Source organism: Podospora bellae-mahoneyi, chromosome 4, assembly GCF_035222275.1.
Source record: "Podospora bellae-mahoneyi strain CBS 112042 chromosome 4, whole genome shotgun sequence".
In the NCBI taxonomy this organism is placed as follows: Eukaryota; Fungi; Ascomycota; class Sordariomycetes; order Sordariales; family Podosporaceae; genus Podospora; species Podospora bellae-mahoneyi.
In genome coordinates, this window is record NC_085883.1 from 885,414 (window position 1) to 901,498 (window position 16,085).

The 16,085-nt window shown below is 55.6% G+C and overlaps 7 protein-coding genes across 7 annotated transcripts; 1 reads left to right on the top strand and 6 right to left on the bottom strand.

Annotated features, from left to right (window-relative positions):
* Window positions 1-900: 900 nt before the first annotated feature.
* Window positions 901-1,785, bottom strand: QC761_402219 (uncharacterized protein; the record flags this gene model as incomplete). The annotated part of the gene is made up of 2 exons (XM_062878506.1): window positions 901-1,353; window positions 1,438-1,785. 2 exons carry the CDS (start codon window positions 1,783-1,785, stop codon window positions 901-903), a joined length of 801 nt encoding a protein of 266 aa, XP_062731965.1.
* A 172-nt stretch (window positions 1,786-1,957) lies between these two features.
* Window positions 1,958-3,912, bottom strand: QC761_402220 (uncharacterized protein; the record flags this gene model as incomplete). The annotated part of the gene is made up of 3 exons (XM_062878507.1): window positions 3,578-3,912; window positions 2,287-3,211; window positions 1,958-1,976 (listed from the first exon to the last, which is right to left on the bottom strand). Exons 1-3 carry the CDS (start codon window positions 3,606-3,608, stop codon window positions 1,958-1,960), a joined length of 975 nt encoding a protein of 324 aa, XP_062731966.1. The 5' UTR covers window positions 3,609-3,912.
* Window positions 3,913-4,159: 247 nt separating this feature from the next.
* On the top strand, window positions 4,160-8,212 carry QC761_402230 (uncharacterized protein). The gene is made up of 6 exons (XM_062878508.1): window positions 4,160-4,563; window positions 4,687-5,962; window positions 6,022-6,272; window positions 6,336-7,431; window positions 7,492-8,106; window positions 8,162-8,212. The coding sequence occupies exons 2-5, from the start codon at window positions 5,466-5,468 to the stop codon at window positions 7,724-7,726; spliced, it is 2,079 nt and encodes a 692-aa protein (XP_062731967.1). The 5' UTR covers window positions 4,160-4,563; window positions 4,687-5,465; the 3' UTR covers window positions 7,727-8,106; window positions 8,162-8,212.
* A 2,018-nt stretch (window positions 8,213-10,230) lies between these two features.
* QC761_0063210 (uncharacterized protein) lies at window positions 10,231-11,682 on the bottom strand (the record flags this gene model as incomplete). The annotated part of the gene is made up of 2 exons (XM_062872610.1): window positions 10,231-10,686; window positions 10,930-11,682. 2 exons carry the CDS (start codon window positions 11,680-11,682, stop codon window positions 10,231-10,233), a joined length of 1,209 nt encoding a protein of 402 aa, XP_062731968.1.
* Window positions 11,683-11,757: 75 nt separating this feature from the next.
* Window positions 11,758-12,288, bottom strand: QC761_0063220 (uncharacterized protein; the record flags this gene model as incomplete). Its single annotated transcript, XM_062872611.1, has 1 exon — window positions 11,758-12,288. One exon carries the CDS (start codon window positions 12,286-12,288, stop codon window positions 11,758-11,760), a length of 531 nt encoding a protein of 176 aa, XP_062731969.1.
* Window positions 12,289-12,810: 522 nt separating this feature from the next.
* On the bottom strand, window positions 12,811-13,496 carry QC761_0063230 (uncharacterized protein; the record flags this gene model as incomplete). Its single annotated transcript, XM_062872612.1, has 2 exons — window positions 13,115-13,496; window positions 12,811-13,045 (listed from the first exon to the last, which is right to left on the bottom strand). The coding sequence occupies exons 1-2, from the start codon at window positions 13,336-13,338 to the stop codon at window positions 12,811-12,813; spliced, it is 459 nt and encodes a 152-aa protein (XP_062731970.1). The 5' UTR covers window positions 13,339-13,496.
* A 332-nt stretch (window positions 13,497-13,828) lies between these two features.
* QC761_402260 (uncharacterized protein) lies at window positions 13,829-15,229 on the bottom strand (the record flags this gene model as incomplete). Its single annotated transcript, XM_062878509.1, has 1 exon — window positions 13,829-15,229. The coding sequence occupies one exon, from the start codon at window positions 15,227-15,229 to the stop codon at window positions 13,829-13,831; it is 1,401 nt and encodes a 466-aa protein (XP_062731971.1).
* Window positions 15,230-16,085: the final 856 nt, after the last annotated feature.

Genomic DNA, 16,085 nt, shown 5'->3' on the forward strand with positions numbered 1-16,085 from the left:
CTACAAGCCAATCATCACCAACACGGAGTGCGCGGTCCCAGCTTGGATGGACCAGGTAAACTACGCCTCCAAGCCCTCATCATGAAACCTTTTTTTTTTTGTTTTTTCTTTTTTTGATTTTTTTTTTTTGCTTGCCCAGCAGTGAGGAATTCTAGATCTCAATAATCCCTCACCAACACACACCAGCTGAAGTCAAAAGTGGCAGTACACTTCCCCCATCACCAATCGTAGCATCTCCTGAGAAAAACGTGGCGCCCAATCGCGATTGATGGCCGTGCAAGGTCTAGAATCTCAGCGAAAGAACCTTCCTGGTAGTGAGGCGGCAAGGAATGGATTGATTGTAACTTTGCAGCAAAAAGCTCCAGTTATCAAAAGACGTCAAGGTCTAGGCTTCGCTGCAGATGGGTTAGGTGTGTCGTCGATGCAGGAATCCAATATAGCTTTGCAACCATCGGGTAGATAGATGCTTCACGATGGATACCTTAGATGGGTTCTAGAACGACAGAAAACAATGCATGGAGGGTTTCGACTGATTGCATGAAAGCTTATTGTTTGCCTCGCCTTGCAGCAAAAAGACAAAATGAAGCAGGCGGTTAGTTCAAGTCTAGAACCTTACAACTCTCGCTTGTTTACGACAAAGGTTGGATGCATGACAACAGACTCAAGCCCTAAAATGTCATAACAAGGGCCATATGGTCCATCATTACAATGAGACTCAAGCCTAAAACTAGCGGGAAATGGTCGCTAAAAGTTGCCATGTGGACATAAAAGATGGGGTTTCTACAGATTAGCGAAACGAAACTAGCCCCTTTGTCTAAAATATAGATGACGCCGAAATACTCCACCTGCCCCCGGTCTATCATCGCCCACCCAACCCAACCTAACCATCTCTCTCCGCCATCAACAACAACCCCCCTCTTCCTCCCCATCCCACTCCTCATCCGCCTCACCCACATAACCCCCCCAACCCCCATCCCAACTCTCATACCCCCCCTCCCCCGTTAAAAAGTGCGCCCCCCACCGCTCCCTCCTCACATCCGCCAATATCCTCTCTTTTTCGTCTCCCTGACAAGTATGCGCAATAACCACACTCCTCTCCCTCAACTCTTTTGGTAACTTCTTCACATTCTCCCTCACATAACCCCCCCACCACTCCCTGGCTACATTCTCAAAAACAACCACGTAATCCCCCTTTTCCCAATACCCCTGATCCGGAAAAACCCCCGGGTTATACACCACCACCGCCTCTTCCCCAAGCGCACTCCTAACCTCCCCCGCGGCCTCAGCCATATACCCCACATGGCCCCCATCAGCAGGCGCCTCGTCAAAGAAAATCCCCTTGATATCCACGCCCTATTTTCATTGTCATTAGCCAGGGTGTACCACCCCCCGCACTGTGTTTTTTTTTTTATTTTTTTGGTTTGTTTGTGGACTTACGCAACCCCTCTTCTCACACCCCCAAACTTTATACCTCTCTACATCCCTCCTCATCTCTCCCTGCTCCCTCTTCCCATAGCTGCAGTAGACATACCCCACCAACTTTATATTTTCCACATCCCTCAGTTGTTGAAGCACCCGGACGTAGTTCTCGTCCGGCCTGTCGCCCTCCCCGGGGCCATTGGACGGGTTGACGACGACGAGGAACTGGAGGTTGGGGTGCCGGTTGGCGGCGAGCAGCAGGGGGGTCCAGGCGTCGGGGGAGGGGTAGATGTAGAGGGGGAGGAGGATGAGGGCTTTGTTGTTGTTTTGGGAGGGGGAGGAGAGTTTTGTCATTTTGGTGCCCATTTTGAATGGGGAAGAAGAATAAATAAATAAATAAATAAAACACAAAAAGTTTATATTAATTTGGTGAGATAAGGTAGAGAGAGGTGAGGTTGTATTCGCGTGCGGGAGTTGGAGTCGGGGTCAATGATTAGGTGGGGTAAAAAGAGATGTGGTGGTGGTGGGGAGAAATGGTCTATTGCAGCTCTTTTGATCTAAGAAAACAAAAGAAAAATAAAAAAATGTCCGCACCACCAAAAAAGCCAAGGTGGAGACATGATGTGAAATGATGCAAAAAGCGGGGAGGAGGGACGCGGCACCCCAGGGATTATGATGGTGTGCGTGACTCTGGTGTGTGTGTTAAGTGTGTATATGTGGGTGTATGTGGGTGTGTGTGTGTGCATGTGCGCGGCAAAGTAAAACAAGAAAGCAAAGAGAGATGATGATCTTCAAGGCAATCGTAATTATCGGCCAGAAAAAAACCGCCGCAGCACCTTTGTCCTCACCTGCCTTCCATCGCAGTACTCAGCCCCAAAATTGAGGTTCATCCCCTTGAGAATGGTGCTGAACCCATTCGCGCCTGGGGCATTGCAGTACGCCTGCTTTTGCTCGGCGTTGGTGTTGAACGGAGCTCCTTCGGGGTACTCAATGTGGAACACAGGCTTGCCCGCGTCGACAAACTGAGAGAAGGTCCTGCAGTCGTTGAACTCGGCGCACTCCTCGTTGACGGCAAACTGCATCCGCGGCAACATCGTCTTGACAATGTCGCCGGCGTTCTTGAGGCCGATGGCCATGTTGCGCTTGTGAGCCTCGTCGGCGAGGAAGGTCATGAAGGAGACAGAATCCTCCGGTGTCAGGTCCATCCCGTTCTCGTTCTGGTACCCATCGACATTGTCAGGATCGACAGCGTCGCAGCCCATCCTGCTGGCGATTTCGATGCGGCCGACCATGATCTCCCTGATCGCCGGGCTGCTGATGTTGAGCCATCTCTCGTCCGGCCACCCATCCAGGACAAGGCCGATGTCCTCCTCGGGGAACTTGGACGAGTCAGGACGGTTCTTCTCGTAGGACCCGGCGCTGAAGTAGCAGATGACCTTCTTGTTGAGCTTGTGCAGACTCGACACGGCGCGCGAGTTTTGGTGCATGAACATGTCAATGTCGTACACGTCGACGTCGGGTTCGACAGCAGGGTTGTTGGGGTCAATGTCGAGCTTCGCGTTGAGGATGATCTGCCATGACGTGTTGACCTTGGGCTGCCAGATGGCGGTGGGTTGAGGAGCCGGTGGTAGTGAATCGTCGTCTCCTCCGCCGCCGCCCCGGTTCCTCAGACCGAGGCCGAGGCCGAGGCCGACAATCAGGACGATGATCAACACGGCGGCCACGGCAGCCAGCACCAGCTTCTGCCGGCGTGACAGCCTCGATTCCCTACTATTCCTCCGCAACCTGCCCTCTTTACCCTCCATTCTCTGTTGTGCCGGTGGCCACAGGTGAGAGGGTTGCTGGTGTGTGAGCGGTGAGGGGAGATGGCGTCGGTGGCGAGACGAGGAGGGACAAAGAGTTGGAGGGGTAGGTATTGGCCTGGGAAAACAGCAGACAACAAACAAGGCAATCAGCAAAGCCTGCGGCGCGCGTGGAACAGCAAGAATTCCAATGCGAAGTGGCGGAGGAATGATCGGATTGAAGATCTTGGCAGCCCTCGGAATCGGGTGTGAGAGGGGCAGGCAACAGAGAGGAATGGAGGCTCGATAGAGATGGCAGAATGCGGGCAGCGGCCAGACGAAACAGACGAGACAGACAGCGACTCACTACTACTCACTTTCAGGCGGGTTTGGCGGCAGAGATGACATGCCAAAAAAAGACGTTCGAGAATCAGGATACGAGTTTCGGCTTTGCGCCCTGCCGAGAGACACATCCACGCCCACGCGCTCAAGGTGGAAATGGTGTTTGTGATGAAGACGACGGTCGACCGTCTTCGAGACGTCTCGGTCTCGTCCACGCTGCGCGCTGCGACTGGCGGGCGTCACCGAGGAGAGAGAGATCGACAGACAGAAAGAAAAGTCGCTGCCACTGTCACTGAGGTGGTGGTAGTCGTGTCTGTGATGGCCGGTGGGGTAGGATTCGTGGCTGCTGCCCCCCCCCCCTCCAGCCGCCCTGCGGCGGCACCGAAGCGGAAAAGATGGCTGCCAAGATTCCACGTTGACAGGGGAGGAGGGGCAGGGGAGGGGCGGGCTGGCAGGGGAACACAAGAGCTAGAGGTCCGTTCCGAACACCCATGAGGTCGAGGTATCTCACGATAGATGCATAACGCCGATCTCTCCAGACGCCCCCCAGACGCCCAAAGATGACGGCCGATGTAACCTTGACGGTCAAGGGTCCCCTCCCTCTTTTCCCTCTTCCCCACACTTGCTTTTTCTTTTCTTTTCTTTGGGGTCGAGGTTCTATTTCCGGCTGTTGTTGCGCTGTTGTTGAGCCTGAATGTGCCCGGCTTCTAGAGTGATAGCCGACGGCTTACATGAGCTGATATGGGACCATGTCTTTTATTCTGCAAATTCTGCAGTTTTTTTGCGTGGTTTTTTTTTCGTCTCCCTTGTTCAGTCATCAAACAAGTGTCAAAATGATGATGATGACGACGACGACGGCTTCTTCCAGTCTTCCAGCCATGGAACTCTTACCTTGCCGGGGGCTCAGGTGAGTCAAGAGACCAGCTCAGAGTCGGCCAGCCATGCATTAGGGCTCTATTCGCGGCTGTCACCGACGCATTCATTGGGCCATTCCGAGGGAATATTGGTTCTTCGCATTCCTGTACGCAAGGCTCCGAACGACTGGACACCCACCAGCACCGGCCCATGACCAACATCATACATCCATGGTCCATAGGGCCTAGCGTGGCTGTCGCTGACTGCCGTCCGTTGGAAGCTGGAAAAGCAAAGTTCCACCGGCCGGCCACTCACGTATCGCACTCGCATGCACCCGGGCCCAGCAGGCACCCTTCGACGACGGTGTCGGATCCCCGGGTCCATGTCGACGTTCAAACGTCGGTCCACACCAGACGTCCACATGTCACGCACTTCGTGTTCCCCTTAGCTCCTTTTCTTTCTTGTTCTCGGTCTTGATATTGCGGCCTGAACGTCCAAATAGGGTAATCTGGTTGTCCGCTGTGGTGTAGCACCGTCAGCGCCTCTTCTCGGCGCGTCCACGCCGTGCAAGCCGAATCCCACATGTCTTTGCCTTCAGGCACTGGAGTTGGAAAAGAAGAAATCCAATAGTTTGTGCCCTCGCCGACGTCGCCCCCCGAAAGCCATCCGGAACACCAAGGGCCACCAAGGACCACACCTCATTTCCTTTTGGTCAGTCAGTGCCGTACTGTGTAGGGTAACAAATCCAATACTGGCAGCTTGTGGCTGGCAAGGGGGCCCGTCCAGATCGTCCACGTTCGCTAGCTTTGCTCACTTCTTACAATCCGAGCGAGAGGCTGAGAAAGAGGGGCGTAGTCTCGGTCGAAGCTGGCCGCCAGTACTTATTCGAGATCCAACCCAACCTGTTCGGAACCACCATCAAGCACCAACGACACTCGTTCCTGTCGCACCTTGTTACCCGGCAGGTCAGGGAGTTTGCCTTGCCTCACGGTATCGGTCATTGTTTGGGCCAGTCAGTCGCCCTCCAGACGTTCGCTCCTTGTTCGCTCCTTTCCCGCTCTCCCCATCATGATCTTCCGTAGGGCTGCAGCAGTTCTCGGAGGCATCTTGGCGCTAGGTCAAGGTGCCTGTGTGAAGGCTGCCCTCTCCACCTCCAATACCATCTTGGTCCTGGCCCGTGATGCCGCTTCCGCCACCTCGGCTACCTCTGGCCTCCAGGGCTACGGCATCCCATACGAGGTCCTCCTTGTACCTCAGTCCGGTGCCACTCTGCCTCCGCTCAACTCCTCGGCAGAGTCCGGCAACTACGGTGGCTTCATTGTGCTCAGCGAGCTGGCCTATAACCTTCCCGGTGGCTGGGGCAGCGCCGTCACCCCCGCCCAATGGCAGACCATCTACAACTACCAGACCACCTTCGGAGCTCGCATGGTGCGTCTCGATGTGTTCCCCAGCACCGATCTTGGTGTCACTCTTGCCGTCCCGAATGCTGGGTGCTGCAACACGGGCGTCGAGCAGCTCGTCAGCATCAGCTCGACCACTGATTTCCCCACGGCCAACATCAAGACGTGAGTGCCTGCCAACCTTGAGATATCACGAAGCACATCCCGGCTAACCATGCACGCAGCGGTGCTGGTGTGAGCACACAAGGTCTCTGGCACTACCCAGCCACCATCATCAACTCTACTCTTGCCAAGCAGGTGGCTACTTTTGCTCCTTCTTCGGATGGCACCTTCACCACCACCACGACTGCTGCCATCATCAACGACTATGGACGTCGGAAGCAGATGGTCTGGTTCATGTCGTGGGCTACCGACTGGGCCCAGGGTCCCAACTTCCTGCAGCACGCCTACATCCACTGGTTGACCCGCGGTGTCTGTAAGTGCTCTTTCGTATTCTTGTCGATACCTGCCTGAAAATGCTGACTCGGTCATGCTTCAGTCCTCGGAAAGCGCAAGATCTATCTAAGCACGCAGGTGGATGACATGCACTTGGCCACGGGCTTGTACCGCCCAGTCAACACCGAGTTCCGTGCTCGCGTGAGCGACATGGTCCAGCATGCTACCTGGCAAACCAACCTCAACTCCCGTCTTCCTGCCGGGTCCAACTACTTTGTCGAGATTGCTCACAACGGCAACGGTGACATCGAGAACGCCATCACTCAGCCCGGCGGAACCACCACGTGCAATCCCAACGAGCCCGTGTGGTACGATACACCACCCGACACTCCTCTCGAGTTCCAGAAGCCCCTCGGCACCGGAACCAATGTCTGGCCCAGCAGCTGGACGACCTATCCGTGGTCCTTGACCTGTGCCAAGCTGGATCCCCTCGCCACCTGGTTCAACACCAACCCCAACACCTTTGCCCACCTGTCCCACACCTTCACTCACCTGGAGCTCAACAACGCTACCTACTCCGACGCCGATAAGGAGATCAAGTTCAACAAGGCCTGGCTCCAGCAGCTCGGCCTCTGGACAGCCAGCAAGGTCTCCCAAGCCGGCCTTGTTCCTCCTGCCATCACCGGCCTCCATAACGGCGATGTCATCCGCGCCTGGTGGGACAACGGCATCCGCTACGTCGTCGGCGACAACACCCGGCCCCCCCTCCGCCACCCGTCCAACTCGTTCTGGCCTCGCATCTCCAACGTCGCCGACAACGGCTACGCCGGCCTGACCATCATCCCACGCTGGGCCACCACCATCTATTATAATTGCGATACGGCCTTTTGCACCACGCAGGAGTGGATCGACACCTCGGGCGGCAGCGGCACCTTTGCCAACCTCATCAACGACGCCCGCGCCGTCAACACCCGCTACCTCCTCGGCCTCCACCACGACCCCTTCATGTTCCACCAGGCCAACATGCGCACCGGCGACGTGGACTCGTACACGGTCGGCCCCGTCACCGGCAACCTCTCTCTCCTGCAGATCTGGGTCGAGGTGATCGCGCAGGAGATGACGCGGTTGACCAACTGGCCGATCGTTACCAAGAAGCACGACGACATTGGCAAGCTGTTTGTCGATCGCCAGACTCTGGAGTAAGTTTCTGTGCCACCCCAAGTTTTAAGATTAAATGCTGACCGTCATCATCAAAATAGCAACTGCGCCCCCAAGCTGCGCTACAACTACGCCGCCAACGGCAACACCATCACCTCTGTCACTGTCACGGCCAACGGGAACAGCTGCAGCGTCCCTGTGCCGGTGACCGTGAGGGGTGGTGCTACCGGGTCGGGGACGACGGTTGATGCTGTGGGGAGCGAGCCGCCTATCTACTGGACCACTCTGAGCGGGTCCGCGAGGACGCTGACGCTCAGCTCGCCAGCTGTTATCTAGAGGTTTTGGGGAGCATTTCGTATTGTTTTTGATATCATTCATCGGAGGATTATATAATTTACCGTTGGGCTTTAAAAGGAGACTGGATTATTATTTGTTGGGTTGAATTATCATTATCTAGTGAATAAGAGACCTCTTTCAGGATGGGATTTGCTGTGACGTGGTGAGGTGTGAGAAGCCTGGGTGAGACAACATTGTCCCTGGTAAGCTACTGCGAGTGATAAGAGTCAGGCGTCCAGCAGGAGACATCCAGAATGTTTATTGACTCGGTCTCTTTGTATGGTGGCTTCAGGATGTAAGGTATCATGGGGTGCTTTGCTGTTTTCTCATGAGCATTTCTCCTCATGGAGATGCGATCCCCTTGAATTTGTGGACATACTGTGATCAAGCACGGGCAGATAATCATCTTGTTCCGCAAGCTAATCTTCACAACAGACGAATTTTTTGTTGTAAAAAGCGTCAATCACATACTCTTGGCAGTTTCTAGTCTACCTCGGCTGTTTTACTTGAGGAACACCCTCTTCGATCGCACTGTCAAATCTGCAGTCCCTCCCATCGCGATTGGGCAATGTTCATTCGGCGCTATGTCTATCCTCATCAAAGACTGAGTGTCGATACCTCATAATGGGGCAACTGCAATTATCAGAGTTCAACCTAACACAAAGAAAGCCCTAATTGCGGAATTCTTAGTGAAGCTCCGTGATTCGAGAAGCTCAAAACAGTGGAGTGTTCAACAGGTAGGCTATGGCTCTTTGTCCTCTTTGTCTGCTTCCCCTTCTTTGTATTTGCAAAGTTCCCAAACTCTACACTTTTGTCAACCACGATGGTTGCAATATTTTTCCACCGCCAAGTCGACCGTGACAGCAGCTGGATACCGCAACACAGGTCACAGAAGAATCAATGACCGCCTATCCAAGCAGCATCACGAAGAAGCCAAAACAGCATCACCAGCCAGCCAAACAGCACACAAACAATGAACGTCCGAGAAAAAACAACCCAAATCTACCCCCTAACCCTCACCCTAAACTCGCCCTCCTCCCTCACCTCCAATCCCACCCTCTCCCTCTCCCTACCTTCAACCGTTTCTCCAAGTCGAATGCCGAACCCCCAACCATCACCCAATCTCTCCCCCCTTCCAGTTTTACTCCCTGGTAATTCCCAAACAACCCTCCACCTGCCCCCATCAACCACAATCCTCCTACTAACCAACCTCCCCTTTATCATATCTTCCCTTCCCCCTAACATCCCCCTCCCCACCCTCCTCCCCCCCCTCCTCCCCTTCCGCCGGATCGCCATCCCGTTCCATCCCACTCTCACTCCTGAAGATCTGCTCCCCCTCTGGCCGTTCCACTTCCCTCATGTGGAAGACATATACATCGTTGCAGACGCTTCCACGCATCCGGATACTTTACGAAGAAACAAGGCCTACCAACCAGATGTGCTGGAGAGTTTTGTCATGTTGGGGGACGGGCGGGGGGGGGAAAGGAAGGCGTATGATGTCCATGGGGACGGGGAGGACAGGGCTTGGGTTATAGGGACGGGGGTCGGGACGGGGGATTGGGTTGTTAAGGGGCTGAATGAGGGGTTTTGGAGACGGGGGGTGGTTATGGGGAGGGGTTGGTTGGGAACGGGGCCGAGGGTGGGGTTGGTTGGGTTGGTTACCGAGTAGGGAGGGGGAGTGATGAAGGGGATCATGGTGGGTGATGAGGTTTTGGGTTGGTTTTGGTTTTGTAAAGGGGGTCTTGTAGGAGGTTGAAGTTGGGGTGGAGAGGTTAACCTCCCGTCGTTTGTTGGAACTAGCTCTCAACAGAAGGAAGCTCCGGTCAAATATCACACCATTTTTGCTCTTGACGAGAATCTGTGGTCCTGGTCAGTGGTAAAACGGACTACCTACCTGCATGACGTCGGTCCTACGAAAGATTGATCGTGGGCAACAAGACCCTTTTTCCATCCTCAGTCCCTATCAGAGGTCATGGTGAGGTCACCCGCCGGTGTCATCACCAACCAGTGGAAGTGCCCAAAACAACCCCCAGAGAAACATCTCGTCCACCCAATCTCTTGCGAGTTGGATGACTACCTACCTGCTTGTTAGCAATGCCCCCCGAAACCACCAGCCCGTCCACCCGGATCGCCATCGTCGGCGCCGGCCAGGTCGGCGGCGCGGTCGCCTACGCGCTCATCCTCGGCTCCGTCGCGCGCGAGCTCCTCCTGGTCGATGTCAAGGTAGACCTTCGAGACGCCCAGGTCCGCGACCTCTCCGACGTCGCCTACGCCACCGGCGCCGGCATGTGTGTCCGTGCAGCTACGCATCACGAGGCAGGGCAGTGCGACATTGTGACTATCACTGCAGGGTCGAGATATGGGGTTGGTAAGGAAACATTCCAACCCAAAAAACGGTTTTTTGTTCCTTTGTTAGAGAAATCATAGGCGAAACCAGCATCCAGCATATGCACCGCAACGCCTCGGTGATCCGCAAAGTGGTCAAGGCCATGACGCCCTTCCGTTCAGACGCCATCGTCCTTCTCGTCTCCAACCCGGTCGATCTCCTCACCTCGATTTCTCAAGAGCTTGCCGGGCTGCCCAAGTTCCAGGTCTTTAGCTCCGGGACGTTCCTCGAGTCGGTCCGGATCCGGGGTTTGCTGGCGGAAAAGGCCGGGGTGGCCGCCAGCTCGATCCAGCTGTTTGTTTTGGGCGTTCATGGCGACGGTCAGGTGGTTGCTTGGTCGTCGGCGACCATCAACGGCATCCCCCTCGACAAGGTGCTCTCGCCCGACACGTTTGGACACCAGGAGCTTGCAAAAGAGTGTAAAGAGAGAGCCGAGACCATCTTCACGGCCAAGGGGGCCACGCCGTTTGGGACTGGGTCTGTTGTGGCGAGTATCTGCGCTTCGATCCTCTTCGACAAGAGGGAGGTAAGGCCCGTTAGCCATTTCTAGCCGGGATTCGATTGCTGTTTCAGCCTGCCGGTGTTCTGGGGAGGAAGGGGATCACGAAGACGATCGAGATGCCGCTGGGGAGTGACGAGAATGCCGCCACTGCTAGGTGTGCGCACCGGCTGAAGAGCACGATAGAGCTTACGGATAAGAAGTGAGGAGATGAGCTGTATATACATGTTTCACATACATACCTACGCAAGGAATTGCTCAGGACTTTTCACTATCGACTACATGCCTCTTGACAGCAAGAAAGCTGTCAGGAATCACCGAAATGGAATCAATCCCGGCCTCGACCAGAAACCTCGCAAACTCTGGGTGATCACTTGGCGCCTGCCCACAAATACCCACCTTTGACCCCCTCTCCCTCGCCACCCGGATCACCCTCGCAATCATCCACTTGACCGCCTCATCCTGCTCATCAAACAAATCAGCCAACAGCCCCGAGTCCCTGTCCACCCCCAAAGTCAACTGCGTCAAGTCATTCGACCCGATGGAAAACCCGTCAAAATGCTCCGTGAACCTCTCGGCCAAGATAACATTCGACGGTATCTCGCACATGACATAAACCTTCAGCCCTCCCTCCCCGCGCCGCAGCCCATTCTCCGCCATGACATCCAGCACCTTCTTCGCCTCGTCCACCGTCCGGCAGAACGGCACCATCACTACCGCGTTGGTGAACCCCATCACCTCGCGCAGCTGCTTGATGGCCCGGCACTCGAGCGCGAAACCGTCGCGGTAGCGCGGGGAGTAGTACCTCGACGCGCCGCGGAAGCCAAGCATGGGGCTTTCTTCCAAAGGCTCAAACTCAGCGCCGCCGATCAGGCCCGCGTACTCGTTTGTCTTGAAATCGCTGAGCCGGATGATGGTCGGTCTGGGGAAAAACGTCGCGCAGAGGGCCGCCAGGCCGTGGGCGAGTTTGTTGACAAAGTAATCCGGTTTGTGGGGGTACCCAACCGTCAGCTTGACGATTTGGTCTTGGACCTTCTCATCCTTGAGCCTGTCAAAGTGTACCAGCGCCATGGGGTGGACCTGGATGGCGTTGGAGACGACAAACTCTATCCTTGCCAGGCCGATGCCGTCGGCGGGGAGGCGCCATCAGCGGTAGGCCGCGGAGGGGCTGGCGAGGTTGAGCATGATGTTTGTCCGGACGGGCGGGAGATCGGTGAGGTCGACTGTTGTGGTGGTGATGTCGGAAACGCCCTCGTAGACAAAACCGACGTCGCCTTCGGCGCACGAGACGGTGACTTCCTGGTCGGTGTGCAGCACGTAGGTGGCGTCGCCTGTGCCCACCACGGCCGGGACGCCAAGCTCGCGGCTGACGATGGCGGCGTGGGAGGTGCGGCCGCCGTGGTCGGTGATGATGGCTGCCGCGCGCTTCATGATGGACACCCAGTCTGGGTCGGTTGCCACCGTCACCAGAATGGAGCCGTCGATGAACCTGTCGATGTCTTTGGCGTCTTCGATGAGACAAAGGTGGCCTGCCACCGCGGCATCACCGATCGACAGACCCGTGGCTAGAGCACGCCCCTTCTTTTTGACACTGTACGTTTTGAGGACGGCAGGGTCCCGACGGGAGTGCACCGTTTCGGGTCGGGCCTGGACGATGAAGCTCGCCTGTGATGCCATCCTTGGCCCATTCCATGTCCATCCCACAGCCGTAGTGCTTCTCAATGGTGCAAGCCAAGCGTGCCAGCGCGAGAATCTCGTCGTCGGTGAGAACAAACGCCGCGCGCTCAGCTTTGGAGGTGGGAACATTGCGAGTGGGCTGGTGGCGACTCCGTCCAAGGACTATCTTGGTCGCCTTGCCGCCTAGCTTCTTGTGGATAATGGGGACCAGACCGGGGTCGTTCAGAAGCGGCTTAAAGACTTAATACTCGTCCGGGTTTATGGTTCCTTGCACAATATTCTCCCCAAGACCCCAGGGCGCGTTGATAAGCATAATTTTGTCGAACCCGCTCTCTATGTTAATAGAAAACATAACGCCAGAAACACCGGCATCCGAGCGGACCATTTGCTGCACACCGACTAAGAGGGCAATACTAGTATAGTCAAATCCCTTAGTCTGGCGGTAGCTAATAGCTCGGTCGGTAAACAGCGAGGCATAACATCGGCGACAGGCGTCCAGAAGCCGGTCTTCGCCAGTAATATTTAAGTACGACTCTCGCTGGCCGGCAAAGCTAGCGTCAGGAAGATCCTTAGCCGTCGCGCTAGACCGGACGGCAATAGGCAGGTTATCAATCCGAGCCTCGGCTGAGAGCTTCTTGTAGGCGGTGGTGATGGCGGCCCCGCATCAGCCGGCCACTCGCCGCGGATGAACAATCGACGGACTGCCCGGCCCGTCTTGGCAAGGGTCTCGCGCCCGGCCTGCCATTCCGCCAACAAACTACCAATTTTCTCTCGGATCCCGTTGGCGTCAACGTACTGCCAGTAGGCGTGAGAGGTGGTCGCAAACCCAGGCGGCACGGGAATGCCCTGGCTTGCGAGACGGCTGATCATCTCGCCCAAGGACGAGATTTTCCCGCCGACCAGCGCGACATCACCGCGTGCCAGATGTTTAAAGTCACAAACCAAGGCGGTAGACATCTTCAAGGATGTTGACGATGGCCGGATACAGCCGTACCGCAAGATGAGAGTCGGCGGGAAGTGACGAGATCGTCTTAGCATATGCTTCTTCATGAGAGAAAGCTTTGGTAGAGAGTTCTAGACCTTATAAGCCACTTCATTACTCGGAGCATCTGGGGGGTGCAGAGGAGGAGAGGTGTCCAGCTCACTCGCTGTGTCCATCCAACAATACCTTTCGTTGTCATGACTCCGCGATGGAGTGATCATCCGGTCGTCGCACCGGCGTAAAGAAGAGCCATGTTCAGGATGACGTTAGCGGTTCATATCTAGAGGTCAATGCTACGGGACACAGTATGAGGCTTACCCATTGAACGGTCTACCTTGACTAAAAAGCACCTAGGTACACAATCACCCATCCCTAGATCATGCTGAACAAGACTCGGTCTCCCAACTTTGCAAAAGCAATGAAGCGGGCCATGGAGAATACGTTGAGATAATTAATTACTAAGCAGAAGAGGTATATAAGAACAAGAACAATAATTGTGACACTGCCTGGCGGCAGTGTCCATCCACACTGTCGACATATTCATCCTGCTTCAAGATCTTAACCAGACTGGTACATACCCACAGCATACACATGAGGGTTCAGCTGGGTAAGGTTGTAAGGAGTAACATAAAGATCCAAGTCTGTCAAGACCAAAAAGATGGTACCGTTGACAGCCGGATCACCAGCAAACGTCTCCATGTTGGGCTGCACAGTCCAGGCGGTGTTGTTCTGGATTTCCTCCAGAGGAGTGTAAGTGACGTTGAGCTGACTGACCCAAGCGGCAAAGACAGGCGGGTTGGCACTCGTGCTGGTGATATAGCTGTTGTTGGGGCCGACAGGGAAACCAGGCTCGTCCCACTGGAGGAAGACCTGACGGCCTGGGTAGGAGAGAGGGTTGGTGCGGTTGTTGGTGATGCCAGGGGAGCAGTTCACGCCCTCCTCAGTGCTGTTGATGCAGTCCTCGTCGTCCTCAATATCGGCAGTGCTGAGGGTGTTGGTGTAGCCGCCAGTGGTCTCATTCCAGGCGTTGGAGCCATTGTTGCGAGCGGGGTTGGGCTGGTTGAGGATGTGAAGGGCAGGGAAGTTCTGCCAGACCAGGCGGGTCTGGTTGGCGGGGCAGGATGAGATGTAAGGTGCCAGCAAGGTCCAGGCCCAGGACTGGGGGATGCCGACCTGGAACCACTCGGGCATGGGGAACAAGCCCTCGAACTGGCGGAAGATCATCTGCTGACGGGCCTCGGTGGTGATGCTCTGAAGGAGCATCTGTCCAACATCGTGAGCATTGAGGTGGTTGAGGAAACCGTAGACACCAGCTTCGCCGTACCGGGTCAGCTTCTGGGAAAAGTCAATGTACTCGCGGACATTGGTGACTGGATAGTTGTAGCTGCACTGGACTGGAGCAGAGGGGCCGAGCATGTTGCTGAGAAGAGTGGCATGGCCGACTTCTTGCTCAGCCATGAACTGGAGAAGGTAGCGGTCCTCAGCCTTCAGACCAGCCTCCTCGAACTCCTCTTCAGAAAAGGTCGCAAGCCCCCAGTGAAAGAGATCGAGCTCGATCCATTCTTGGTAGAGTGCCAGGGCAATGGACTCGTAGTCAAAGTCGGAGAGCACGCGATACACTGGGGCGGATCCGTTCGTTCCCACACCGCCGGAAGGCGTGTATGGTGCTGGGAGCGGAGCGTGCAGCTCGCCGTCACTTGGATAGTCAAACGCGTTCGGTCCAGGGGGCAAAGCTGGGATGGAGGGGGCAAGAACATCGGTGGTCTTGGCTCCAGTGGTGGTGGGTGGTGGCCCGCTGTATGGGCCGTGATCTGTAACATTGCTGTGTGGTCTGACGGGAGGAGTGAAGGCGGGTGTCGAGGTAAAAGTGGTGGTTGGCTCAGAGACGACAGGAACTGCCAAAGACCGGACAGTTAGAGAGAGCAGGGCAGTGCCCGCGGAGAGCTTGTAGGCGACCATGTTTGCGACCGACGGCTTGCCAGATTGTGTGAACAGTGTCTGATGTATCACAGCGTGGAGCAACACAGTGGTCAGGAGGGTGAATCTGATCTTATAACCTCCACGCGGCCCGAGCTGTCGGAGCCTTGAGCCGAAAATCAGGCCGTCGGTGTGTGTGCCCTGCTCAGAGATTTCTAACCGTCCCATCATCGACTTGATGCTCCCATCCCGGTGCCTCCGCCCAATCCGGCGGAGATTTCCTGGAAAGGAGAGGCTATCCTTCAAGAAATTTGAGGTCATGACGCACGATCTGCAGGTGGTCGAAAATATGGACGGTATGTCGAAGTCGTCATCCAAATTTCTGTTCCGGCGGTGCTACCCTGTGCAGGGCAGCCCCGATCGGGGCGTCCTCTCACGGAGAAGGGGAATGGGGAGAGCGGGATGGAGCCGCATTCGTATCGATATGTGGTTGCCGCCGTGGTTGAAAGTGGCCCAGAAGTGGCAGAGTTTGAAGGGAAAAGTGATGACATTATGACTGCACCACCAGTGGCGCCAGATGTCTTGGCAGCTGCCTTGGCCTGGACAACTGCCGGGGACCAAGCTCTGGGCTTTTGTTCTCCCTCATCAAGAGTCGAACAAGCATAAAGATATCGTTGCACAAAGAGATCGCTCAATCGAGATTCCGGGCTAGACGACAGGAAGAATGCTTCCGCGGCCGGCGTGGCTGAAGAGGGTTCACTTCTGTTGATCAACGATGGGTGGCTTGGCGCTGGCGATGATAAGATGGGCAAGATTGATAAGATTAGGCCACACAGCTTATCATGGCTACGTCCGCTGATTGGCCATGCCGACTTATAACCTCATGCTGGCATTAAAT

What these genes read in the sequence shown, in the direction of transcription:
- QC761_402230 (XM_062878508.1), top strand. Translation starts at nt 5,466, where the DNA reads ATGATCTTCCGTAGGGCTGCAGCAGTTCTCGGAGGCATCTTGGCGCTA. An exon ending in CCCACGGCCAACATCAAGAC is followed by an intron (nt 5,963 to 6,021) that starts GTGAGTGCCTGC and finishes CCATGCACGCAG; the next exon opens with CGGTGCTGGTGTGAGCACAC. An exon ending in CTGGTTGACCCGCGGTGTCT is followed by an intron (nt 6,273 to 6,335) that starts GTAAGTGCTCTT and finishes GTCATGCTTCAG; the next exon opens with TCCTCGGAAAGCGCAAGATC.